General features: G+C 49.9%; 1 protein-coding gene across 7 annotated transcripts in view; it reads left to right on the top strand.

Moving 5' to 3' along the window:
* KIAA0513 (KIAA0513 ortholog) overlaps nucleotides 1-27,477 on the top strand; it is a 63,372-nt gene that overhangs the window by 17,237 nt on the left and 18,658 nt on the right. For all 7 annotated transcript variants that reach the window (XM_049704065.1, XM_049704064.1, XM_033406342.2 and 4 more), the window contains 4 exons: nucleotides 20,106-20,609; nucleotides 22,648-22,747; nucleotides 23,533-23,606; nucleotides 26,579-26,649. In XM_049704065.1, the coding sequence (XP_049560022.1) occupies nucleotides 20,275-20,609; nucleotides 22,648-22,747; nucleotides 23,533-23,606; nucleotides 26,579-26,649 (580 nt within the window). In that variant the 5' untranslated portion in view covers nucleotides 20,106-20,274. The remainder of the gene's footprint in view (nucleotides 1-20,105; nucleotides 20,610-22,647; nucleotides 22,748-23,532; nucleotides 23,607-26,578; nucleotides 26,650-27,477) is intronic.

The following is a 27,477-nucleotide window of genomic DNA, read 5'->3' as shown; positions in this document are numbered from 1 at the left end:
AGTTATCAACAACAAAGAAGGTCTGAGAAACTGTCATAGGTGAAAGGAGTCTGAGAAGACAGGATGATAGTGTCATGTGGGATCCCGGAACAGAAAAAGGGCATCAGGACAAGACTGAGGAAGTACGGATAAAGTGCAGACTTTAGTTAATGAGAAGGGATGAATACCAGTTCACGAATAATGACAAATATACCTAATTAATATAAGATGTTAACAGTAGGGGAAACTTGATGTGGGGTATATGGGAGGTCTGTACTATCTTTGTTACTTTTCTGTAAATCTAAAACTATCCTAAAATTGATGTTTTTTTTTTAAAAAAAAACAACAAACAGAGCTGCCAAACCATTTTGCATCCCCACCAGCAACATAGAGTTCCAGTTACTCAGCATCCTTGTCAACACTTGATCTTATCAATATTTTTTAATTTAGCCATTTTAGCAGGTGTGTAGTTGTGGCTCATCATGGTTTTAATTTGCATTTCCCTCATGGCTAATAATGTTGAACACCTTTTCATCTACTTATTCACCATCCGTTTCATCTCTGTTCTTTTTCCCATTGTTAGGTTGGCTTCTTTGTTTTCTTTCTTTTTTTTTATTTTTTATTTTTTTTGCGGTACGCAGGCCTCTCACCGTTGTGGCCTCTCCCGTTGCGGAGCGCAGCCTCCAGACGCGCAGGCTCAGCGGCCATGGCTCACGGGCCCAGCCGCTCCGTGGCGTGTGGGATCTTCCCGGACCGGGGCACGAACCCGTGTCCCCTGCATCGGCAGGCGGACTCTCAACCACTGCGCCACCAGGGAAGCTGGTTTCTTTGTTTTCTTACTGTTAGGTTTTGAGAATTCTTTCTGTTTTCTGAATACAAGTCCTTTGCTGGATATGTGATTTGCAGATATTTTCTCCTAGTCTGTAAGTTGTCTTTTCATTCTTTTAATAGTGTTTTTCACAGAGCAAAAGGTTTCAATTTTTGTGAAGTCCAGTATATCACCTTTTTCTTCTCTGGATAGTGCTTTCAATGTCATAGTGTCTAAGAACTCTTCACCTTGTTTTATTCTAAAACTTTTATAGTTTTGTGTTACATTTGGTCTGGGATCCATTTGAGTTAACTTCTTATAAGGTGTGAGTGTTAGGTCAAGGTTTTTCTGTTTATTTCTTTGTTCATGTATGTCCAGTTGTTTCAACACCATTTGTTGTTGAAATGACTGTCCTTGCTCCATTGAACTGCTTTTGCATCTTTGTCAAGAATCAGTTGGCTGTACTTATGTGGGGCTGTTTCTGGATTCCATCCTGTTTCATTGATCTGTGTGTCCGTCACCCACCTCCATGACACTGTCTTGGTTACCATAGCTATTACAGTAAGTATGATTAAAATCAGAAAGTATGATTCCTGCAACTCGGTTTTTCTCTTTCACAGTTGTTTTATGTATTCTAGTTCCTTTGTCTTTCTATATACATTTTAGAATAGGTTTGTTTATATCTACCAAAAAATCCTGCTGGGATAGGAATTGCATGAAACCTGTAGATCAGTCTGGGGAGACTGGACGTCTTTACTGTGTTGAGTCTTAACAGTCCTTGAACACGACAGTTATTTTCTTTATTAAAGTCATCTGTGGTTTCTTTCATCAGTGTTTTGGATTCTTTAGCACACAAGTACTGTACATGTTTTGTTAGATTTTTGCCTAAGTAGTCACTTTTTCAAGTTATTGGAAATGCTGTTCAGTTTTTAACTTCAGTTTCCAAATGTTTGTTGCTAGTGTATAGAGATATGATTGAATGTTTGTGTTAACCTTGTATCTTACAACGTTGTTAAAGTCACCTATCAGTTCTAGGGCTTTTTAAGGAAAGATGCCTTGGGATTTTCTACTTAGACAAGATGTCATCTGTGAATGGAGACAGGTTTATTCTCTTCTTTCCAGTATTTTTTTCCAATGCCTTTTAATATCTTTCCCTTGCCTTATTGCACTAGATGGAACTTCCCATACTGTGTGGAATAGGAATGGTAAGAGCAGATATTCTTGCCTTGTTCCCAGTCTTACAGGGAAAGCATTCAGTCTTTCACCATTAAGTGTAATGTTAGATACAGAGTTTTGTTTGTTTGTTTGTTTGTTTGTTTTTGGCTGCGTTGGGTCTTCGCGTGCGAGTTTTCTCTAGTTGCAGCGACTGTGGGCTACTCTTCATTGCGGTGGCTTCTCTTGCTGCGGAGCATGGGCTCTGGGCACGTGGGCTTCAGTAGTTGTGGCTTGCGGGCTCTAGAGCGCAGGCTCAATAGTTGTGGCACACGGGCTTAGTTGCTCCACAGCATATGGGATCTTCCCAGACCAGGGCTCAAACCCATGTCCCCTGCACTGCAGGTGGATTCTTAACCCCTGCGCCACCAGGGAAGTCCCAGAGTTTTTATAGATGCCCTTTATCGGATTGAGGAAGTTCCCTTCTATTCTGTTTGCTGAGAATTTTTGTCATAAATGGAGATTGAGTTTCGTCAAATGCTTTTTTGTTGCTGTTGCTTCAGTTGATATGATCATATGATTTTTCTTCTTTAGACCATTAACACAGTGGATTACATTGTTTGATCTTTTTCATTATATCCCCAGGATAAACTCCACTTGGTTATGATGTATTAAATTCTTTTCACATGATGCTGTATCTGACTTGCACCTATGTTCACGAAGGACATTGGTTTGTCATTTTCTTGTACTGTCTTTGTCTGATTTGGTAGAGAGTAGTACTGGCTTCATAAAATGAAATGGAAAATGTTGAATTTCCAAGAAGAGATTGTGTAGACTTGATGTTGTTTCTTCTTTAAATGTTTGGTTGCCTTTGCCATGGAAACCATCTGGACCTGGAGTTTTCTTTTCTGAAAGGTTTTAAACTATCAGTTTAATTTCTTTAATAGTTATGGGACTACTTAGGTTATCCGTTTCATCTTAGGTGAGTTTAGGTCGTTTGTGATAGTCAAGGAATTGGTCCGTTGAATCTAACTTGTGGCTTTGGGTATGTAGAGCTGTTTGTAGTTTGCCCTCATCATCCTTTGAATGTCTGCAGGATCTCTGGTGATATCCCCCTCTTTCATTCCTGATATCCGTCATTTGTGTCTTTTTTCATTGATCTGTCTTGTTAGAGGTTTATCAAGTTTAGTGATCTCAAAGAAGTTTTTGGCTTTATTGGACTCTCTTTTTCAACGTCATTGATTTCTGCTCTTCCTTATTTCCTTATTTCTTCTTTTTGGGTTCTTTTGCCCTTTTTTTCTAGTTTTTAAGGTAGAAGCTTAAATGATTGATTTGATACCTTTCTCTTTCTCTAATGTAAGCATTTTGTGCTATAAATATCTCTCTAAGTGCTGATTTAGCTGCACTTAACAGGTTTAAATATACTGCATTTTCACTTTCATTCAGTTCAGTATGTTTTCTGACTTTCCTCGAGACTTCCTTTTTGACCCATGGATTATGTAGAAGTATGCTGTTTCATTTCCAAATGTTTGGAGATTTTCCTGTTATACTTCTTATCAGTTTCTAGTTGAATTCCATTATGGTCAGAGAACATACTTGGTGTGATTTCAGTTGTTTTAAATTGACTAAGGTGTGTTTTTAGTCCAGGATATCTTGGTGAATATCGCATGTGCGCTTGAAAAGAACGTTTATTCTGCTGATTTTTGGCGACCTGTTCTAGAAATGTCAGCTATATCCAGCTGGGTGAGGTTACTTACCCGCCCTTCTGCATCCATGCTGATTTTCTGTCTGCTCGCTCTACAGATCACTAAGAGAGGAGTTTTTAAAGTCTCCTACTTTAATTGTGGATTTGTCTCCTTCTCCTTTCAGTTTTGGCAGTTTCTGCTTCATGTATTTTGAGACTCTGTTGTTAGGTACATACGTATTTAGGATGATTATATCTTCTTAATGAATTGAAACTTCTATCATTATGTAATGTTCCTTTTTATTTCTAGTAATTCTCTTAGTTCTGATGTGTACTTTGTTATTAATAGAGCATTTCAGCTTTCTTTTGATTAGTGTTTGCATGGTATATCTTTTCTCTACCCTTTTATTGTTAATCTACCAATATAACTATATGTGATGTGAGTTTCTTGTAGACAGAATGGAGTTAGGTCATGTGTTTTTATCCATTCTGGTCATCTCTGTCATTTAATTTGTCTGTTTTTTTTAAAAAAAATATTTATTTAATTAATTTATTTATTTTTGGCTGCTCGGGTCTTAGTTGTGGCACGTGTGCTCTCTAGTTGAGGCGCACAGGCTCAGTAGTTGTGGTGAAGGCTTAGTTGCCCCACAGCATGTGGGATCTTAGTTCCCCAACCAGGGATCGAACCCACGTCCCCTGCATTGGAAGGTGGATTCTTTACCACTGGACACCACGGAAATCCCTAATTGGTGTGTTTACACAATTTACGTCTAATATAATTATCAATATGTTTGGATTTAGGTCTACATTCTGTTTCTTTGTTTTCTATTTGTTCCCTCTTTTTCCCACTCTCTGTCCATTTTCCTGTATTCTTCAGGACTATTGGAATGTGTTTTAGCATTCCATTTTAATTTATCTATTGTGTTCTTTATGTATAGCTTGTGTGTGTGTGTGTGTGTGTGTGTGTGTGTGTATTTGCTCTAGGGATTACAATATGCACACTTAATTTTTCACAGTCTACTTAGAATCAGTATTTTACCACTTCAGGTGAAAGTAGAAAACTAACCATCACAGGCCCCTTTATTCTCTTCCCTGTATGTTGTAGTTTTCATATGTATTCTGCGTGACTTGTGGGATCTTAGTTCGTTGACCAGGGATTGAACCCGTGCCCCCTACAGTGAAAGCACAGAGCCCTAACCACTGGACCTCCAGGGAAGTCCCTATCACTTTTGCTTTCAGCTGTCAAACATACTTTAAAGAACTCAAGAGGAGGAGGATAGTCCATTATATTTACCCAGATTTTTTTCCTTTGGTCTTCCTTCATTCCTGATGTTCCATTTCCTTCTGGTATTATTTCTCTTCTATCTAGGGAGGTTTCTTTATAACTTCTTATAGAGCACATACACTGGCAGCAAATTCTCTTGAGAAAGTTTTCACCCTCATTCCACAAAGATTTTGGGGGGCACATCTAGAATTCTAGACTGGCAGTTCTTTTCTTTCGGCACTTAAAAAGTGTTTGTTTTTTTTTCCCACTTCCTCTGGGTGCCACAGTTTTTGTTGAAAAATCTACAGTCCCTTGAATCCGTATTCTCCTCTGAGTAATGCATTTTTCTCTGGTTGCTTTCAAGATTTGTTCTTTGTCTTTAGTTTTCAGCAGTTTCATTATGATGTATGTGGGTGTGGATTTTTTGGATTTATCTTTTTTGTATTCCCTGAGCTGCCAAAATCTGTTGGTTTATGTCCTTTGCTAACTTGGGGAAGTTTCAGTCATTATTTCCTCAGATATATTTTTTGCACCATCTTCTTTCTCCTCTCCTTCTGGGACTCTAATGACACAAATGTTACATCCTTTAATTTTGTCCACAAGTCCCCAAGGCTCTGCTCACTTTTTTAAAACCCTTTTTCTCCCTGTTTTTCAGATGAGATCATTTTTATTGATCTGTCTTCATGTTCACTGACTCTTTCCTCTTTTTTTATAAAGAAGTGATTATTTTTTAAAATAAATTTATTTATTTATTTTTGGCTGAGTTGGGTCTTCATTGCTGCGTGCGGGCTTTCTCTAGTTGCAGTGAGCGGGGGCTACTCTTCGTTGCGGTGCGCGGGCTTCTCATGGCGGTGGCTTCTCTTGTTGTGGAGCACAGGCTCTAGACGTGCAGGCTTCAGTAGTTGTGGCATGTGGGCTCAGTAGTTATGGCTCACGGGCTCTAGAGCGCAGGCTCGGTAGCTGTGGCGCACGGGCTTAGTTGCTCCATGGCATGTGGCATCTTCCTGGACCAGGGCTCGAACCTTTGTCCCCTGCATTGGCAGGCGGACTCTTAACCACTGTGCCACCAGGGAAGCCCGACTCTTTCTTTTATCATATTCGTTCTGCTATTGAGCCTATCCAGTGGTTTTAAATTTTTCAGTTACTGGATTTTTTAGTTCTAAAATTTTCATTTGATTCTTCTTCATATCTTTTGTTTCTTTGCTGAGACTTTTTTTTTTTTTTTTTTTTTTTGCGATACGCGGGCCTCTCACTGCTGTGGCCCTTCCCATTGCGGAGCACAGGCTCCGGACGCACAGGCTCCGCGGCCATGGCTCACACGCCCCCCAGCCGCTCCGCGGCATGTGGGATCTTCCCGGACCGGGGCACGAACCCGTGTCCCCTGCATTGGTAGGCGGACTCCCAAGCACTGCGCCACCAGGGAAGCCCTTTGCTGAGACTTTTTATCTTTCCCTTTATTTCAAGAATGTTCTTCCTTACTTCTTGGAGTACTTTTTATAGTAACTACTTTGAAGTCTTAGTTAATTCCAATACTTTGTTGTCTTGGCACTGGTATCAGTTGATTATCCTTTCCCATGTGAGTTGAGGATTTTCCTCATTCTTTGTATGTTGAGTGATTTTGGATTGATCCTGAATATATGAATATTACATTATGAGACTCTTGGTCTTGGTTCAGTCCTGTGGAGAATGTTGCCATCTTTGTTGTAGCAGACACTCAACCAATTTGAGTTCAGATTCTAAGTCCCTACCAGCCTTCTGTGAGTTTCAGTATCAATTGTGTGTTCAGAGTCTTCATGGTGCTTTTCAGATCTGCCCCTACGTGTCACTCCGTGGCCAGTGTGGGACCTTGGCAGGGTTCTCTCCTGAAGTTCAGTACCCAGAGTCCACAGTATGCTGTTTAGGGTTCTACCTACACATGCTCATCTCAGGACTGAGCCCGGGGGCTCATACACACTTTATGGGGTTGTTCTCCTGAGCTTCTCCTGTTCCACAGTCTCCCCAGTCCTTTCCAGTTCCAGGGACGCCTTCTGTTTGGTTCTTCAGCCAGAAAGCAGGGGCGTTATTTCTCCTGTTCTGCTACCTTCTTCCTGGGACTTAGCTCACATCTGTGACTAAGCAAGAGAAGGACCAAGAGAGAAAAATTCAGTGGGGTTTTCACCTGCTTCAGCTCCTCCAGTTGGAAAGGAGGCTTCCATCCCGCAAAGTTTTAGGCATCTGTGGACCCCTCTGCTGCTGGGGATTTGCTGGGAGACTGGGGCGTGAGAGCTCCAAGAAGACAGAAGCACAGAAAAGGAAAAGCCCTGGGTTTGGGCTCACTGCCTCTGAGAATTAGACAACCGCTTCCCTGCTCCCCAAGCCAGGACCAGCCTGCTGGAGCTCCGCTGATACCTGTTTCTGGATATCGGGTCATATTCAGTCCAGGCTGGCGGTCCTGGAGTGGGGAGGTGGCAGGATCACCACCATGTTGGGGGTGCTGCAAATTCTGATGATCTTCCCTCCTCGGCCTGCTACTGTTTACTTTCCAGAGTCCTCCAATAGCTGCCCTGTCCATTCTGCCCACGTTTTATAGCCACACTCAGTGGGTGAGACAGGACGGAGTGTGCTCACTCCATCTCACTCAGAACCATGAGGAAGCCAGAAGACGGGAGTTTTAGAGACGTTCAACAAAAAGTCCAGGTTAAACGGACACATGAGGAAGTCAGAATGTCACTGATGCAGGAGAACTGTGGCTCGTGTGGAGAAGGAGGAAAATAAAAGAGTAAAAGTTGAAGGATTGGGTGGATGGTAACAGAAATAACTGACCTGCAGCATCACGTAAAGGACTGATGGAAGGAACCCTCTCCCTGAGCTTCCCTTACCCCATCGTTACGTATCTAGCCTTGCACAGTGTGAAGGGGGTTCCTTCTCACCCACTCAGGTTGCCAGGTTGAAGGGAATGGTTTACTGTAAGCAAATGAGCTTTATTCCTCTCCGTTGGGGGTGTCAGGAAATGTACACATAGAGAAGCAGGGAAAGGTCTCTCTGAGATTCAAGAGGCTTTCATCTAGCGTATTTGGGTATTTGTATCCAGGTGGTCACCAATGTGTATAGCCTCGTGCTGCAGAATCTGATCTGGGCTTGATAAAGAATTAATCTCTTAGGGGACTTCCCTGGTGGCTCAGTGGATAAGACTCCGCATTACCAATGCAGGGGCCCAGGGTTCGAGCCCCGGTCAGGGAACTAGATCCCACATGCATGCTGCAACTAAGGAGCCTACCTAGGGCTTCCCTGGTGGCGCAGTGGTTGAGAGTCCACCTGCCGATACAGGGGACGCGGATTCGTGACCCGGTCCGGGAGGATCCCACATGCCGCGGAGCAGCTGGGCCCGTGAGCCATGGCCGCTGAGCCAAAAAAAAAAAAAAGGAGGCTGCCTGCCGCGACTAAGACCCGGTGCAACCTAATAAATAACTAAATCTGCTCCCTGGAAAGGATCTATTAAACATTAAAAAAAAAAAAAAAAGAACCTCTTAAAGTAGATCCTCTCTCTCTCTCTCTCTCTCTCTCTCTCTCAAATAAAGCAAAGCCTTTATTGCAAGAATAACTCTTGCTTTGTTAAAAGATTTTCTGAATGAGAGGACTGCAGATACCGTTAAGTGTCACTGAATTTCAGTCTCCATGTGTTGACCCAGATGAAAGCAAAAACCATCTGAAAATCGTAAGGCAGCACTTCGGAAGTGGCCGTTTTCTCCAGGGTCTCTGATACTGATGTGATCTTTAAAGTCCCCATTGCCCTGTCGATTCATGTACTGAACATTCTTCCAGTGCCTGACAGGAATCCCATTCAGAATTCGTACAGTACTTTAGCCATTTGCCTTCTTCTTTTCTGGTTTGTTCTATCAGTTCATTTGATCCTTATGACAACAGTGTAAGGCAGACAGGATAGCTGTGGCGTTGCCCTGTATTATCTTTACATAGCTGTAATTACAGGGAGAATATAAATTTACATCTCGGTTTTTCATTTCCCATGTCTTTATCATTTAACAGAAGTATTTTCACAATATGCCATGTTGTCATTAGTGCTGTCCTGTTTCAGTGGAGTGCCAGAATTAATGTAGCAGAATTGACATAACCTTCTTCTTGTCGAGCGTTTAGTTTATTTTCACTTTTTTTGCTATTATAAAGCATGCTGCATAGAGGTATTTGGGGCCATTTGGGGGGTTAGTTCCTTAGGATAAATTAAATAGATAGACTTAAAAAATATTTTTAAACATGTTTCAACATTAGGGAGGATTTCAAAAGACCACAGATGACCTAGAGAAAGCACCGGTGTGACACAACCACAATTTTCAGATTTCTCCATGTTGCAGAGCAGGTTTTGTATGTGCCAAGAGATTTAGCCAGAGGGAGGTGGGTGGTGTGTATAGGGAAATGAAGAAGGCATTAGCAAAGGCCCAGTGTGTGTCAGAGAGAGGGAAGGAGGAAACTAGCTTGATTATGCAGAAGTTCTGTCTTGAAGAAACCAGCAACCCATGCTTATGTGAGGTTGCTTTTGAATGACAACAGCATCCCCTCTGCATGTGGCCATTGGAGAGCTGCGTGGGCAGCCTTGACCAGCTCCAGATGGCAGAGCTCCTTGACCAGCAGCCAGAGATGAAGCTAACTGGTGACGGACACTAGCGGGTTTCACGCAGAGTGCTTACTGCGGTCTCCAGGTGATCCCACATCCAGGAGGATTTGCCCAGAGCCTTCCCTCCCACGGAGGCACAGATGTCCGTTTGCACGGCTCTTCGTTTTGGCCCTGAGTTGGGCCAGTGGAGCAAAGCACCAACCCCAAAGAGACTAGATGTTGTTCAGTTCCATCCCTCACCCACCTTGGGTTCTAGGAGAAGGACCAAGTTTCAGAGCTTTTAGGGAGCCTATCCTAATCCGATGGAGTGCGGCTGTCTTCGTGCCAGGGGTGGGGGAAGTATGCAGTTATTTTGCCACGTTACCCAAAAGGATGGAAGGCCAAGGCCGTCTGTATCCAGATCAAATCCGGCTGTCACTGAATCGCCAGCTATGTCCTTCTCCTACTAAAGCAGTGCAGCTGCTCACAGAGGGAGGGATGTGCCTAGTAAATTCGAACATTTGGTTATAATGCAACCACCTCGGTAAGTCAGTGGTGAGAATTAATGGGAAACACCTGTCGCCAAATTCCTCCTTGTGGCCTTAAACTAGCGGGCTCGCCAATTCATTGAAGAACTACCTGGGATGAATTAAACATTAGTAAAGTGCGTAAGGTACATCCACACCCTGGTGGGAGGTGACTTGAGACTTTGAGCAACTTTGGAAAAACTAAGAAATTTCAAAGTCTCAGACTGGGGAGGACCTGTTGGTTTGTAATCATAGTATACCCTTTCCTTCCTCCCTAATCCAGTTGGGGCTCGTTGAATTCCTGGACCCTTCTGATTCGGGCAGTGTGGTGGTGAAAAAGGATTTGCTCTGGAGCCGTCTGCACTGTTGCTGAACCGAGGCAGGCAGAGTCACTAGACTGTAGGGAACTTGTCTCTTCCACGGCCCTTTTCCCCACACTTAGCACAGTGCCTGGCCCGTCGTGGTGGTTTTAATAGGGACCCAGTGAGGTCAGGTGTGCGGGAACCAGCAGATGGCCCCTTATCTCTTTTTCCTGTGAACTGTGAATATTTTAGACCTTTCCTTTTTCCTGGAGGTCATAAAATAAGAGTTATCTTGGATATAACCATTACAACAGCTGCAGCGGAGAAAAACCTGCGTTAAGTGTCATAAAATGTTATCTCCGGATGGAATTGGCATGAAACCCTAGAGGTCCAGCAGCATCTCCTGCTAACAGCGTGCTAACACCTTCTGCTTCCGGCTTCCCATTTAGAAAGGAGACTCTTGAGGGACCACTCCCGGGGCTGGTGGAGACGGCTGCCTTGCTGGGACTCTGTTCTCCCTTCTGGAAGTATGGAGGACAACCTAGTCCCTTGGTCACATAGCCACTCCTCACAGATTTGAATCCGCTGTCTTTTTGTGTGTGTGTGTGTGTGTGGCCACGCAGCATGTGGGATCTTAGTTCCCCGACCAGGGATCGAACCCGCGACCCTCCCACGTTGAAAGCGTGGAGTTTTAACCACTGGCCTGCCAGGGAAGTCCCTGAATTCACTGTCTTGTTTCCCAAGTTACTTACCCCTCAGTAAATCCCTTCGACTTTCTCACCATTGCTCATGTGACACGGTTATCCAGTGGGCTTTTGTTTTTCTTCTCATGTTGGGGGATGCTCTCTGCTTTTTTACACGTCTTCCAAACATTTATTAAATTAAAATACTTGTGCCAGTTTATTACGTTTTCCAAAATGATGGATCCTGCCGAGTCGCTTTGGGCTTAACGGCTGGGGACAACAAGGCCTGGGTCCCCTGACGTGTTTACTGAGATTTGCTGCCCTAAGAGGAGCTGGTTACTCCTTCCAAGGGGTGGGGTTGGACAGAATGGTCCAGGAGCGGCCTGACGGGCGGAAGCAGAGGTGAGTGAAACCGTCTCTCCTCTTTTGGGTCAGGTGCTTCCGTCAGGGCAGCCCAAGGTCAGTTTCGAGTTTGCTGTTATTGTCGGCGTCACACCCATTGACTCGTGTGGCACGTGTGCCGCCCGAGAACGAGCTGCCTCTCGACATTGGACTTGTGAAACTTTGAGTCAGGAGGTCAGACTCCCTCGCTAATGATTTATGAGTTATTCAGAGACAGAGGCCACACTGTCACCATCTCTTTGCTCCCACAGCAGGCCTGGCACGTGGAAGGCACTTGGCTGGTGCCCAGCGAATGACCACATTCCCCGTCCAGGGGCATCTTTTAGACTCAGCCTCCCTGAGTCTGCCGGAATCTTTTGGGTCCCGACTGTGTCGTTCTCTGAGTTAACTTTCCCTCCGGCTTTCGGCTCCCCACGTTCTCCACCAACATGTTACTGCCCTCAAGTCTGAGTAATTAATGAAGGGGTAGGATAGAGCCGGGCTGGAGTCCTTAGCCCATGAGCGGTAGAGACATCTTTCCAAGTTGACGCTGGGGGAGGGGTTCAACCACCGTCTTTCTTCAGATTGAAGACCCCGTCAGTTTTAAGATTCACCACTATTTTACGCACAAGGAATTAAGATGCGGCACTGCCATTTAAACTATGACATAATGCTCTCTTGTCCCTAGAATCTTATTGTGTCTTTCTTGTAAGAACGCCTATAGAATGACTTGGGCATAGATTATTATGAAGCATCCCTCTTGTCCATAATAAAGAGGAAAATATAAGGAAAATAAGCTGGTTAAAGGGCTTCTAAATCTTCCTCACGTTCGGAGGCCTGTTCTGCCGTTGCCTCAGAGCCGTTGAAGTGCATGGGTTTCTGTAACATACCATCCTCTCCGCCATCCGCGTGCCCTTTACGGGTCCACTTCCCTTTGGGGAGGAGGGGAGCTCGGGGGAGGGGGACGAGGTGGGGGCTTGTTGTGTTCTATTCCCTGAGGCGGGTGGTGGATTTCGAGGGGAGTTCGCTGTGTGGGAATTGATTCACTTTGAGTGATGTGACTACAATTTATGTGTTTTGAATTGATTTTTGAAATTAAAGAGTAGAAGAGGCTCTACTCCTGTCTCTGGACAATGACAGCTGTATCCCAGCGGGCCTGGCTGGGAGCGACGCTCAGACACATCTGATTTCAGAGGTCTTAAAGTGCCAGAAAAGTGCATTTTAGGATAACGAGATACAGTATGGATGAAACCACCTAATTACACAGCATTCAGGCCACATTGTTCTGTTTTGTCCTCAGAGCTGTAATGCGTTTGTCTAGTATCTTGCTAAAGCCCTTGTGCTGTTTCCACTGTGTTCCCTTGATTGGCGGGTCTGTAAGACTCACACACACTCACACACACACACACACACACACACACACGCGTGCGAGTGAGGCTCTAGAGCTCATTCCCTTTTGAAACCAGGTTACGTATGTCCCTCTCCCTCCCCCACCCGTCCTCCCTCCTTCCTTGAGGATGAGAGCTCATGGCTGGGAGACTCCCTGCAGAGGCTGTGGGTTGTGATTCCTCACCAGCTGCTCGGTTCCCGCCTCCTTAACCAGTGTGGGCTCTGATCCCGAATAAACCCCTGGAGCTGGTGCCTCAAGCAGGGCTTTGGGGTCGCCCCTTCCCTGCACCCCTCCAGCTCTAGTTCTGTTTCGATCACCAAATCGGAATGTTGGCGCAAGCGCTCTTCAGAGAATTCTGCCGTGAATGGTGGCGATTGGTGCTTGCCAGAGCCCCGGGGGACATCTGATGTTTGAGGGAGAGGGACCCTCATGGGCATATTATTAACTATGACGTCTCCAGGTCTGTGACGCTCCATCCCTGCGCCACCGAGGAGATCTTACCTTCACCCAGTAGCGTGCTCCAACCGACAGATACCTGCTCCAAATGCATGTAACATGTGCTTTCAGATTTTTGGAGAGCCATTTAAAAAATGTATGTTTCAGCATCTCTGTATCTTTTACAGAACCTGTTAGAGACTTCCACTGTAATAATCAGTGTCTTTTCATATGAGGATCTTCTTGACAAATTGATTTTTAAGTTCGGTATTTGGATAAAGTTCACATACAGATGAGTTTGTCGGAATGAAAAGAATTTGTGACCCGGTGTGATTCCCATTTTTGCTTTGGCTGCCAGGAAGCTCCACTACATTTGTTGCCCGACTGCAATAATGGGTTTCGATTCCACTGGCCTGAGGTTGCCCTAGATCCACATTGACTGGACATAAATCTACGTCTGAACGGTTGCACGAACACACTGACATCTGAAAGCATGCTGACACTTCTTACTCGACACGTATTCATTCTTCGGAATGACTCTTGTCTCCTAGCCCCAAGTAGCGCCACATTTCTTCCTGATTCCAAGGCAGTGTCAGTTATCACCCAGCCAGAAAGCGCTGAGCGGATTTATCCGTCTGTAGGGCTGCGCTGTGACCAGCCCCTGGCAGAGGCAAATGGAGGTCCTTGTTAGGGTCTCGCTGCAGGAGAGGTTCTGAGCGACAGGAAGCGGGTTTCCACGAGCCTCAGTTGTGGCTGCGGTCCACCTGGGGTCTCTCCTCAGCCCCGCCTCCCTGGCCAGCCCACAGGGTCTCTCTGTGACCTGTGACCTATGAGCAGGAGGGGTGCCCGGGGAACAGATGCAGACGGAGGTGCAGGAAGAGCCTGTGTGCTGTGAGGCTGATTGTTTGTGGCAGGCCGGGGAGGTGTGGAAGTGGTACCTGCGCCCCGTGCTGCTGGGACCCTGCCAGGGCACAGGCGGGCGCATGGGGAGGGGAGGAGGGCTCTGCAGAACCTTGAGGTTTGCAGTCCATCCATCGTGTCCTCAGCAGTCTCTACAGGGCGAAGGAAGCAGCAGCGGGTTGAAAGGTCTCCCTTATTTCCTCTCCCTCTCCTCTCCTCCAGCTATTCCAGTGAGGCACAGTTTTCCTGGAAACCGTGCATTATAAGTCCTCTCATAGCTGAACCGAAACAGATAACAGTAATCTAATCATCGATCAAGTTCACTTGTCTCCCCTCCTCCCTGCAGCCAAACGCAGACGGCCTGTCGACCTTCTGTCAGGTCCATTTGAAGTAAAACACACCTCGGGAGAGCAGAGCAGACCCTCTCCACTGGGGTCCCCTGCAGGTTTGTAGCTGTCACGAGAGGGATAGCCACTAGCTAGGTGCCAAATAAACATCCGAATTTCTCTCGCCGTTGAAATGGTAAAAAAAAAAAAAAAAAAAAAAAAAAAGGGTTTGCCTTTTGACCAAGACCAGAAGGGCATCCACGAGAATGGAGATGGGATTTTGTCGGCCTGGGGGGACCAGGAGCTTTTTCTCCCTCTTCTATTTCCAAATCTTTCTCTAACGATACATTGACGATAAAGGGAAAAGAAAATAGTCTCCACAAGCTTGACTTGAGTGCTGGGGAGAAACCATCTAACAAATGTGTGTGAAGCCCTACATCAGGTTCTCGGCCCCAGCGGCAGGGAAGGTGTTTGTTGGGCGTGGCCCGGGCTTGCCTTCTAGGCCAGCGGTCCCCAGCCTTTTTGGCACCAGGGACCGGTTTCGTGGAAGTCCATTTTTCCACGGACTGGGGGCCGGGGGCGGGGGCGATGGTTCAGGCGGTAGCGCGAGCAATGGGGAGCCGCAGATGAAGCTTCGCCCGCCCGCCCGCCGCTCATCTCCTGCCGTGCGGCCCGGTTCCTAACAGGCCGCGGCCCGATACCGGTCCATGGCCCGGGGGCTGGGGACCCCTGTTCTAGCACACAGCACAGACTGGGGAAGGCGATTCGGCAGCCCCAGCAGAGCCTCACTGCTGTGCAGGCCTCTGACCCTCAGCTCCACTTCTAGAGACGCACCCGCAGGAGAGCATCAGAGAGGCTGCTGCAGGGCCCACGTGGTGACTTGAGAGCCTGGGCTCGGCGTTCACCTGAGTTTTGACTCTGGGCCCCGTCACTTCCTAGCTGTGTGCGGGGGGGGGGGGGGGGGGGGGGGGCCTCCTGCTTCCCCACCCCCGCCTCGATTCTCTGATGCTGTGAAAGGAGGGGCGGGTGGGGTGGAGGGAGCCTGAGCCAGCGTGTGGGCTGTGCTGGTCCATTGAGGCTTGCCGTCTCTTCTTTTGGTGGGAGGAGCAGCACGTCTGTTGGCTCTGGGACAGTAAAGGAGAGGGAGCTGCCTGAGACGGATGGCAGAGGCAGAGTTCCAGAAGGTTCCGGAGCCTCCCCCGGCCCCGGGAGCCTGTGTGATTGCCCAAGGTCAGCCTGCTGGAGGAGGGCTCAGTCTGGGCACGCCGGGTGCTGGGGAAATCAGGGTTTGAGCAAAGCCCCTGAGGATGTGGCGCAGCAGCCACAGACGGCAATCTCCTTCCGAGTTCCTGCCGCAGCTGGGGCCACGTGGTGCGGGGATGTGGGCGGGAGGCGGGGCAGGAGGTCAGGAAACCTCCCCCCGAATGCGCCCGCCGGGACCACCTCCCCTGGCCCCCTTGCGCTCGTTCTCTTCTCCAAACTGCTGCCACGGCTGCCTGCCCATCACCCTGAGAACCCAGTCGAGGCTCCTAGTGTCTCACCTGGCCCCCCTTGCCAACCTCCTCCCTCCTCAGCCTTCCCAGTTCCTGAACTTTCCAAAGTCATGGCTGCCGAGGGCCTCTGTGTGGGCTGTTCCTCCACCCAGACCCCTGTCCTCTGCTCAGAAGACAGCCTTCTCCAGCCTTCTCCAGCCTTCTCGGCTGGCCCAGCCCCCCTCCATCTCAGCTCAGATATCTACCTCCCTGACCCCCAGTCCGAAGAAGCCCCCTCTCAGCGCTCAGAGACATGGGCTGACTTAGAATTTTAGCCTAATTTGATGGGTAGAAGCTTCTGCCATAGGGCCTAAGAGGTGAATTGTAAAGATGCGGTTGCAGGAAGGTCTGTTTGGCTGCAAGTCTGTAGAAAGCATTTTAAATATCCACGCTGTCTGTTTGCAGAGATTCCGCTGTGATTTAAAACCCTGAGTCTCAGAGCCTGTGGCCCTGCAGTGGGTCTGGGGACCTCCTTGTACACAGGACAGAGCAGAGGGATTGAGTGCAATCCGCAGACACGTTCTCTTTGGTCCATGATGGGTTTTGAAATAAATTTAAATTAGTTGCCAGTGTTGAAGACTTGGAAGATTTCATGAAGTGGATTTCAGCACTTTTATAGAAAGCTCTTTAGATCTGATCCCGCTGGGCCCACGATCCTGAGTGGCAGCCGCTGGCTGGCCCTACTCGGGGACAGTGCAGTCAGTCCCCACTGGGCCCACTTCCTCTGTGTTCTGCAGCTAGGAGAGCATGGGTAGTCGAGTGAGGTGTGTGATCCTGGTGTCTTGAGAGTGACCATCACCTTGTCCTGGACAGAGGCCCGTAATTATGTTTCCTTCCTGGAGAAAGAGGGTGGGGTCACTTCCAAGGCCCTTAGCATAAGTGGCCACTTCACCTGCATCTCAGCTCCGGGAGCAAGGTTGGCTGAGAGATGAGATCCCAGGCAGAGGGACCCGCACTCTGCAGCCCATGCTGCCCACATGGCGCCCAGGACTGGGCCCCCCGTCAATTTTGCTTCCTCTCCTGCAGGGCCAGGCCCCTCACCTTGTCCGCTCCTTCCTGAGCCCACAGAGGAGGCTTCTGGGAAAGGATGACTCATGCACTCCCCGAATTTCCAAGCTAGAAAGGCGCTGGGAGAGCGCCTTGGGCCGGACCAGAAATAGCCGTAACCATTGGGTCTGACCTTGCCCCTCCTGTGCTGTCAAGTTCTGCTTTGGTAAATAGATGCCGCCCTTCAGACCAACCACCTGAAATGTTGCAAGATACAGTAACTTGTTTCCTTTTCCTCTGAATTTTTATTGATTGTAAACTCCACTGTTAATGATAATAAAATAAAAAGGGGCGGTTATCTCGGTGCCAGCACTGTAATACATCTCTATCTCCTTTTTCAGTCCTTTTTCACGTGTATACGTGATTGTAATTATAGTACAATTAAAATTCACTCACTTCAGTATTTCTAGCACCCAAAACAAGAGGTTGGCCTGCAATAGGATTCAGTAAGTATTTGCTGATTGTGGAATATTTGTTTGACTATAAAGTGAGCATTTTTCTAATTGCATCATACACTGATTACCATTACATCAAGTTGTTAGAATATATTTGCCACTTTACTATATTTAGATTTTTTTCCCCTATTTTTCAGGACGATAACTAATGTTGCAGCGAGCGTTTTTCTCCACATAACTGTTTTTGACTGTTTGGAATTCTCTTCTCAGAATAAATTCCAAGCATTTGAATTCTCGGATCAGAGGAGAGAAAAATAAGAATTATAGAAATTGCTTTCTAAAGTCTTATTTATCCCTATTGCCAGGATTGTTTGAGAATATTAGTTTTATCTTAATCTCATGTGCTTTTGGGTTATAATTTTCAAATTTTTGCTTATTTTGTAGTATAAGCAGGTACCTAATTGTTTTGATTTGCCTATCTATACGTGTGGTTATTAGTATGGGTTGAAGAATTGTCTAAGCACTTAATAATAATACTTCCTCTTGTGTGCCATGCCTATCTGAGTAGTTTGTGTATCTATTAGAACATAGATTTTTAGTTGGATTTGGGTGAATTTATCATACAGATATGATTAACTCAATTTTCCTATCATAGTGGCTGCAAACATTTTCCTAGTGTGTGATTTTCCATTTTTAATATCCGGTGAGTCATTATAGGTGTCATTTTCTGTCCTTTGGAGAGTCTGTGAGTGTGGTTGCCAGAAGGACCTTAGAGATCTAACCTGACCTCAGTGTCTGACGGGGACTCTGGCCCGGAGAGCAGAGACCACAGCTCACCAGCCCTGCTGGCGAGAAGGGGCCAGGGCTACCCTGGCCCTGGCCCAAGACTCCTTAGTCTGCGTTGCCACCTGAGCTCCTAAGACTCCCTGTTGCTCTCCTGGCCCAGAAAGTTCTTTTGAGCTGAGGTGTATGCGTCTCTGTTTTGGACCACGGCGGGCTTTGTAGGACTCTCCGAAGGGGGGCGGTTGCCACTCCAGTGACACGGAGCCAGCCATTCCATCCTTCTGACTCAGGGCGTCTAAAAATATCCCAGGCTGGGGAATTTGGAGGAGCCCGTAATCGATTTGTGAACATGAAGCTCTTAACGGGCAGTGAATGCAGCTTTGATATTGAATTACCCTCAGAAGATGCATTAGTTTCACAGTATCGGCAGCCACCTGTCTGCCAGGTGTTGTCCTAGATATTTGGGGTCTGTAGAGGTGGAGGATAGGGACAGTGCCCAGGATCGAGTTGGATTCTTACATCAGGAGGGCTTTAACTTACTGCTTAGCTGTCTGCCCATCGTCATGGGGGAGGGAGCCCCAGAATTGGCAGGTGACCCCTGAACTGACCAGCAGGAGACTGGTTTAGAAGCCAAGATCCTAATCCCAGCTCTGCCTACACCGTTGACTTCGCGACTCCTAGAGCGTGTTCACGGTCAGGTCTGGTCATCCATTCAGCAAACGTCCAGTGGACCCTTAGTTAGGACTCTGTGCTGGGCACTCGCATGGCTACCAAGGTGGCTGAGGCATGGTCCAGCCCTCAGGGGATTGTACTTCGGTGGGACAAACAGAAATGCCCACATGTACCTGTGAGACAAGCAGACTTAGAGATGAGTGTAAGCAAGATGCCGGGGGCCACGCGGGAATCAGTAAATAGTTTGCACAGGGTTTGAGTGAAGCTTCTCAGAAGAGACGGCACTAAGCCGGGCCTCGAGGGATGAATAGAACTCGGGTTGGGGCTGAGGGAGGAAGATGGGGGAGAAGGGAGAGGACCGTCCGGCTTCAGGGGCGGAGGAACAGACACCAGAGGTGGATGCCGTTGCCCAGTGTGGCCGTCATGCAGGGAGGGGGCAGGGAGGAGGAGGTGGGTCCTTCGGCAAATGCTGCTTAGAAACCATCAGAGGGAGGGGCTTCCCTGGCCATCCAGTGGTTAAGACTCCGCGCCACCACTGCAGGGGGCGCGGGTTCAGTCCCTGGCTGGGGAACCAAGATCCCGCATGCCGCGCGGTGCGGCCAAAAAACAATGAAAATCATTTTTTAAAATGTGCCAGCAGATCTTGTGTCTGGTGAGTTGCTTAAAAAAGAAAAGAAAAGAGAGAAACCACGGGAGGGTTTAGGGGGATGATGAGAGGGGACATATATCCGACAGCCAGGAAGGTGCTGGGTCTTGAGTGGGAAAATGCTGAGAAAGGAACCCGGGAAGGGAGAGACGTGGGCCTTGGAGACTCGTGCGCTTAGCGTGTGCCTGACGACACCGTCTTCAGTGGTTGGTGACCCAGCAGGAGTGGGCGGCAGACAGCCATCTGCGGTGATTTCTATTGGTTGGTGACCCAGCAGGAGTGGGCGGCAGACGGCCATCTGCGGTGATTTCTGTTCTGACTGGCCTCAGTCTGGTCGGCCAGAGTCGGGAGAGGGCCGGGGGGTGCAGCCCCCTCAAGGTCTCCTTGCTTAGTTCGGAGAAATCCTGACGGATGGTGTGTGTGTGTTCATTGTTTGCCCACCGTATAGCAGGTGTTTAACAGTCAGTGGGCAGTAGGAAGATGACATCAGCAGACAGGTGGCCCAAATTCTGGAAGTTTGGAGCCTCTTACAGGGCATTCGTGCCCTAATTCTTTCCCGTTATATGAAGAGAAGCTCTCGTGGTGATGATGACGTGTCTCTGCTTCCATTCCAGATGCCTTAGGGCCCCGTGGGCCGCCCCAGAGGACTCAGTCCCGGTGGCCAGCGGCTCCCAAGCAGCTCATGTGTGCTCAGCCTCAGGCTCCCGCTGACGCACCTGGGAACCTCGCTCGCCAGCCCCCACCTGGCATCCTTGCCGGCAGTGCCCCCCACCCCCCCGAGCCATGGAGGCCCCCGAGGTCCCCGTGGGCTCGCTGATTGACTTCGGGGCCGGGGCCAAGCCATCCACCTCCTCGCCCCTGGAGATGCTGTCCCCAAAGCTGCAGGACGGGGACAGCTCCCCGGGTGAGGGTGCGTCGGAGAGTGAGACCACGGAGTCGGCCGACAGCGAGAACGACATGGGCGAGTCGCCCTCGCACCCTTCCTGGGGCCAGTGCCGCCGCTGCTCTTCCAGCGAGTCCTTCTCCTCCAACCAGAGCACCGACTCGGCCAAGGATGCGGAGCTGCTGGAGCTCCGGGAGTTCATGCGCGGCTACGTGGAGAAGATCTTCTCCGGAGGGTGAGCCCCTCGCAGGGCGCCACCGGCCAGGGCTCCAGGCCTCACAAGCTGCTGGGCCCCTCGCGTCTCCGCCCCACCCCAGTGCACGTAGGCCCCCTTGGGGAGCTTCTGCCACTCCCTCCCTCCGCTCAGGGCCCTGGCTTTGCTCCCGCGGCACCTCAGGTGAGCCCCCATGGGCACGCCTTCAGAGGTGGTTGTTAGCTGGCAGTGACTTAGGGGCAGTACAAGGCCAGGAGGTTTCAGTTACCCGCAGCCCTTGGGACGCTCTCGGGCAGCTGAGCCTTAAGCAGCTGCTAGGATGGGGACCCACCCTCGCACCTCTTTCTGGCCTCGCGTTGGTGGTTCTTGACAGTGCAAACAACGAGCAGTGACAGTGGTAGCACAGGTGGGGCCTGGAGTGAGAGCGGAGGCCGAGGAGCCGGGAATCTGACTCACGGCTGTGGCGTCTCAGCAGCGGAAAGGGGAGCACGCCGCAAACTCGGTTCAGGCCTCAGACCTTGACGGCTGGTCTTGCATCGTTCAGAGCGGTGCGCGAAATGCTGGCGGTCCTGCCCCTCAGGTCGTCTCTGGGACCCGCAGCATCAGCATCGCGGGGCGGGGGGGCTGAGAAATGCAGAGTCGTGAGCCCCACCTGACCCACTGAGTCAGCATCTGCATTTCAGTGAGGCCTCTACCCGTGCACACATTGCGGCCTGAGGCGCTCTGGCTGAAGGGACCCTTTTCCAATGTCTAAAGCGTAAGAAGAATTTCTGCTTGTTGACGCCACGCACCGAGGATGTTCCTCCCTGCTGAGGTTTAGGCCCCTGGTTTGTTAACTGGCAAGGTTGCTTTCCACCTTTCCCAGGTGTGCCTCTGTCTTCTCTGCAGTTAGAAGGGGGAGGAGTTCTAGGATCCTAATATTTGACTGTCCCCAGACTGCTTTTATGTTTGATTTTGAATGCATTCTGGGAGAGCGGTAGATGTGGCTTCCTACTCATTTTGTTTGACTGACACCGAAATTAGTCAGCTTTTTCTGAGCACACCCAGTTCACGCAAAGGGGAGAAAGCCCAGAAGCTCACTAATGTGCCAGGAAGGCCAGTCTAGATTTGTGACAGGCAGTCGGCAACATGCAACGTGGACAAGTGAGTCAGATGCCTCTTTAAGAGCTTTCCACAACTCCCTGCAAACGCCCGGCGAATTCTCACATTTCATCTGGTGTCGGTACTTGGGATAAGTGAGACCAAGATGTTTTCTATAAAACCTTAAATGAATGAAACTGCAGAAGCCAGTGGATCCTTAGCCTCCTGCTTCCCCCTTTTAGTGGTTACATTTGGGGTAGAGTACTGCCCCCCCCCCCACGAAGATGATTGGAAGTGGTTTGAGATCAGGTGGGCATGTTGTCCACCCTGGCGGGGGTGACCCCCAGGCCTGGGGTTCCCCGATCTTCACCCCTCACACAGAGCCGTGGAGAGTCAGAGAGCAGACCGGCTCTTCCGAAGTGCAGAGGAATAAGCAACCGTGTCCTCCTCCTGATGGCTGGAGGTGGCGTCAGACCTCTTGCGTTTCGTGGCCCCAGTGGGTCCTGCTGAGACTGAGCACATTAGGAATTCTTGAATCCAGTCGATGGCTCCGTGCCGACCTCAGCAGCAAAGATGGGGGGCGGTAGGATGAGCTGGAGAGCCAAGCCCTCGCAGAGTTATGGAACCCTTGTGAGTACCCAGACCTCACTGAGGCAGGAGGTCGGGGGAATGCACATGGGCTTTGGAGCCAGGAGGTCTGGATGGGGCTCCCACCTGCCACTCCCCAGCTGTGTGTGATCCTCCGAGCCGGGCTTCTCATCCTGGAAACAGAAGTAATAGTGTTTCCTCTCGGGGTTGCCCGGAGGCTGAGATGAGCGTCCGCACTTGGCCGGGGCGAGTTACCGTCGGGGTTCCGTGGTGCGGATGCCGAGGGCCGACCGCACTTAGGAGTTCCTCTCCTTCCTCTTTCCCTACTGTAGCCATTTTTGTTGCAGAGGATTAAAGCTTTCCTGTCTTTTCCCTTTGCCCTCTTTTCCAGAGAGGACTTGGACCAGGAGGAGAAAGCCAAGTTCGGAGAGTACTGCAGCAGTGAGAACGGAAAAGGCCGGGAATGGTTTGCCCGGTACGTGAGCGCCCAGGTAAGAGGGGTGACGTGGGGCTGTGGTGTGGGGCAGCCCACCCGCTCTGGAGAAGGGAGTTGAGGAAAACGATCCCACCGGAAAAAGAGTAAAGCTCGTCTAGAGATGTTATAAAGTCTAATTAGAATAGTGGAAGATGCCCCGCTAGAAAGGAATGCTGGGCTGTCAACCTCATGAAATTCCAGAAAAGTTTGCTTTTTTAAAGACCAGCGCATGGGCTATGTCCACACATGTTTTTATTAAATAACCTACAATATTCCATTTTTGTAAAGATAAAATATTCAAGAGAATGACAGCCATGTATGTAAGCTCAGATAAACAGTAAGTTTTAAAAACAGCCAGTAGGTTCTTTTTATTTTTTTCCTGTAAAGTGGATTAAGTTCTTTGTTTTTAAAGTATTTTTTGGTCACAAATAATTTATTCTTCCAAGAAAAATTAGAAAATACAGATAAGCAAAAACAGAGAAACTGCCCATACCTCACCCACCCAGAAAACAGCCAGCATTGTCATCTTGGGGTCCCATCCCTCTGTAGTTTCCCACACGTGGGTGAGCGCGCGAAGCTCCTAGTTTTAAAAGTCTCACAAGGAGACGCCGGAAACACCTGAGTGATGGTCGGGGGTGGGGCAGCCCTCTGCTGGGTCCCGGTCTCTGGGTAGCAGGGCCTGTCCTGGGCTCGAGCCCCAGCTGTGTTTAGAGATGCTGGGCGGGGTGAGCATGCAGCCCCTCTGAGCTGGGTGCACCTCCTCCAGCAGCCGCCTGACGCGGCTGCCCTCTTCCCGGACAGCGCTGCAACTCCAAGTGCGTCTCGGAGGCCACCTTCTACCGCCTGGTGCAGTCCTTCGCGGTGGTCCTATTTGAGTAAGTGATGCTGCGGCTTAGCGCCTCCGTCCTGACCTCTCGTCCTCCCTCCCTCCCCACCTGGGAGACCCCAGTCGTGAGAACCAGCCGCATGCGTCATCAGCTCAATTGCTCCCCTCCCCCACCACCTCCCCTGCCCCGCGGCGGCAGCATTGTCTGGAAGTCGTGACCAGTATCCAGTATCTCACGGGTGGGGGCGGCGGCGGGGAGTGAGCGGTCCCCACCTGACAGCAGCGGGCCCCGCGACAGGCTGTGATTACACAGCGGCCCTGCCCTCCTCCAGCTGAGGTCTGGGGTTCTCTGGATTTCCTGTGGTGAAGTACTCTAAAACGGGTCACCGCCCACTAATGAGATGGTTGGATGGCATCGCTGCCCTGAGGTCTAATGAGGCACCACTGGGGCCTTTTATCGCCAAGGACAGCATGGGCTGGGGAGAAGGGCCCCCCACCTCCGTGTGGCCGGGGGGGCCGGCCACCTGCCTTGAGGGGCTCCTGCTGAGGCCCGCGCATGGCTCTAGGACTCCTGACCCTCTTCCTACATCCTGTCGTGCATCAGAGCCGCACGCGCCCTCCGCAGTGTGAACCGGAGCGGCCGTGTCTACCTGGGGGATCGTGTGGGTGGGGGAAATGCGTGGGGCAGGGAGGGAAGCTCTGACCCTGATCTGACCTTCAGTTGAGCCCGCTTTCCCCCCTCACCTCAGTGTGGCCTCGGAGCAGGTCCTGGTCCCCTGGCTTAGGCCGTGGCCACTTCTCTGTGTCTCTGTGTCCTTCCAGGCCTGAAAACTCCTCCTTTCCTGTTCCTTCCCCTTCTTCTCCCAACAGAAATGTAGCTGCTCTCTTGATTTTAATTCCCTGTCTCGGTGTCTCCCCAACTTTCTCTGTCCCCCATGCACACGGGGCATGTACTAGAGGAAAATGGCCAAAAGAGAGGAGCCCCTGTTTTTTCCTGCACTTGCTCTCAGAATGTCCCAAGATCAGGGTGTGCTCCCCAGGGGTGGGGGCGGGGATCTGGGTCTGGGAGCTAGTGTGGGTGGAGGGACGAGAGGCCCTCACTGAGGTAGCCAAGGGCCCACGCTTGCTTGCCTCGGGAGCTTCAGTAAAAGAGCCCCAGGGGGTCGGGGGTCAGTGTGGTCTCCTGCCCCAAAGACCCTTTGACCTCGAGACGTTTGCATCCATAATTTTCAGGAACCTGTGTTTTGTGTAGATGGTGCCTGTCTGCATGGTAACGTGCTTATCTAATTCTCAATTTTTCTTCCAGTTTTTCCTTAAGTAAGCAAACTGGTAGGTGGTGGGGGGGGTGTAGTTAACCTCAAGTTCCAACCCTGCCAAAACACAGAATCTTTCATTACTTTGTGAGCGTATATTTTTTTATGTGGTTGCAAAAAAAAAAAAAAAAGAACTTAGAGAAGTTTAGTTTTTTAGATTTATTATTTTTATGTCAAAAAGATAAACAAAAATGACCCTCATCCCACATCTAGATAATTTCTGTTGATTTTCTTTCTTTAAGTAACACTAGTCCAAGGTGAAAAACTAAACAGGAAAGGAAAGTACGTGAGGGAACAGGATGGAGAGGCACAGAAGCCTAAGAGGGAAAGGAGGTGTTCTTTCACACCCTCTTCTCTCACTTTTCGTCCATCTCTCAGTGATAACCGTCTTAATAAAGCACATACCAGCAAATAGATATTTTTTCTAAAAATGCAGTACTGGGCTTCCCTGGTGGCGCAGTGGTTGAGAGTCCGCCTGCCGATGCAGGGGACATGGGTTCGTGCCCCGGTCCGGGAAGATCCCGCATGCCACGGAGCGGCTGGGCCCGTGAGCCATGGCCACTGAGCCTGCGCGTCACATGCCGCGGAGCAGCTGGGCCCGTGAGCCATGACCGCTGGGCCTGCGCGTCCAGAGCCTGTTACTCCGCAACGGGAGAGGCCACAGCAGTGGGAGGCCCGCGTACCGCAAATAAAAAGGCAGTACTGTGCGTTTGCACTCAGTGCTGCGTCTGTAACAGCTGTGAGGTGTTCTAATACATGAACGTACACATGCTCCATAATTAATTTGGCTCCTGCCCTGTCGATGGGCATTTAGCTGATTCCTCATTTTCTTCTCTAATTTGCAGCGCCACAGTGCACATCACCGTAGCTTCTGCCACTGTAACAGTACAAATTCTTAGTGGCCGACAGACCCTCTTTTTGAAGTGTTTCCCCCCTTTTTTGTTTGCTAAATTGAATGGATCCACGTATATCTCATACTCTCAATGTAGTAAGTGTGATATAATATAGTAAGTATTAATATAATCCTTTATATTTGTAGCACATCTTTTAGCATAGCAAAGGTTCTGGCGCGTCATACTTTAATTTGATTTTCAGCAAGTGGTGTAGGGTACGTAGGTATTCATATTCCCAGTCATTCTCAGGGTGCTGTCCCTGGGCCAGGAGCCTCAGAGCATCAGCTTCCCAAGCCGGTTTGTTAGAAATGCACACTCTCAGGCCCTGCCCCAGACCTGCTGACCCAGAGACTCCGGGGTGGGCCCAGCAATCCACATCTTCACATGGCCTCCCCCACTCCCCCCTGCCAGGGGACTCTGCTGCTGCCCACATCGGGGGGGTGGGTATCATCTAAGCCACTGCTCATTCCTGAGAAGTAGGGGCTGGACGGGGCCAACGGTTTAAGCCTGAGACCTGAGGCCTGACCTCCAGTTCCGGGTCTGCTCCTTGGGGTAGGGCCCTGGCTATTCCACCTTGAAAGTGAAGGAAGCCAGGCGGGTGGATGGTGAGCGCCTTAGTGCCCTAAATTGGACCCGCTCCCAGGCCGGGTGCCTGGACCCAGGGGAGTTCTTTCTGTGGCTTCTCCTCTGGAGTGTCTGGGGAGTGAGGTACTAGCTTAGAGGTGTCTGTGGAACATGCTGGTCTTGTCTCAGGAACGTGCAGAGAGGACCCGGTGGAAGGATCTGTTAGCCAGTCACCTCTCTTTCCATTTCAGGTGTCACCAGATGGACGACTTCGGGCCTGCAAAGAACCTCATGACCATGTGCTTCACCTACTATCACATCGGTGAGACCCGGGGTGCGGCTTACGTGGCAGGCAGACCTGTCACCTTCCAACGCCACGTCAAGTGGGGATTTCTTAAGGCAGAGCTGCGAGGCATCCAGAAAACAAAGGGAGCTGATATCAGGGCGGGAACAAGGAGGAGGGAGACCCCTAGAGCGGGAGGCGAAGAACGGTCCACAGCGTGGGTCAGGAGGCTGACGGCCCTGGCTGGGAGGACACGAGAAAGTAGACACACGGGCAGGACGCTTCAGGGTAGACGCAGGACATCGTCTCATGTTCTGGCCAAATGTGACACAGGGTCAGCTGTGGACCGGGGTGACCTGGAGCAGCCCGGGGTCTGGGGCAGGGCTCGTGGCCCTGGGGCCTCCTGGTGCATCGCAGCTGGGGGCAGCTGGGGGGCTCCCCGTGTTAAGCGCCTTGGGCTATGACCACTGGCGCTCGTTCAGGCAGCCGTGAGGGGAGGGTTGCCGAGGGCTTGCCCGCGGGCTGCAGCTGGGTCAGGGCAGCGCAGGCACCAGTGGGCTGGCTCTTGTGGCGCGTCCCCTACCTCTGCAGCTCAGCTTCATCGTCTCCTCGCCTCAGCAGCCCACCCTCTCCTTGCTGCTCTGCGCCATTGCAGCAGCTGCTCTGATGGCCTTAGCGTGGAGCCCTTTGATATGGGGCGGGACACATCGGTCCATGCACAGCCTTAGGAAGGGACATACCTCTTTTTCCCTCGCTGCCCTTCTCGCACCGTCTCCCATGTCCAGTGGCCTCCCTGTTTCAGGACCAGCCCAGGTGCCAGCCAGGCCGTCTGGAATCCGCACGGCCCCTCCCTCCACAAGGGGAGAC

Source organism: Orcinus orca, chromosome 20, assembly GCF_937001465.1.
Source record: "Orcinus orca chromosome 20, mOrcOrc1.1, whole genome shotgun sequence".
In the NCBI taxonomy this organism is placed as follows: domain Eukaryota; kingdom Metazoa; phylum Chordata; class Mammalia; order Artiodactyla; family Delphinidae; genus Orcinus; species Orcinus orca.
This window is presented reverse-complemented; position numbering and strand designations above follow the sequence as displayed.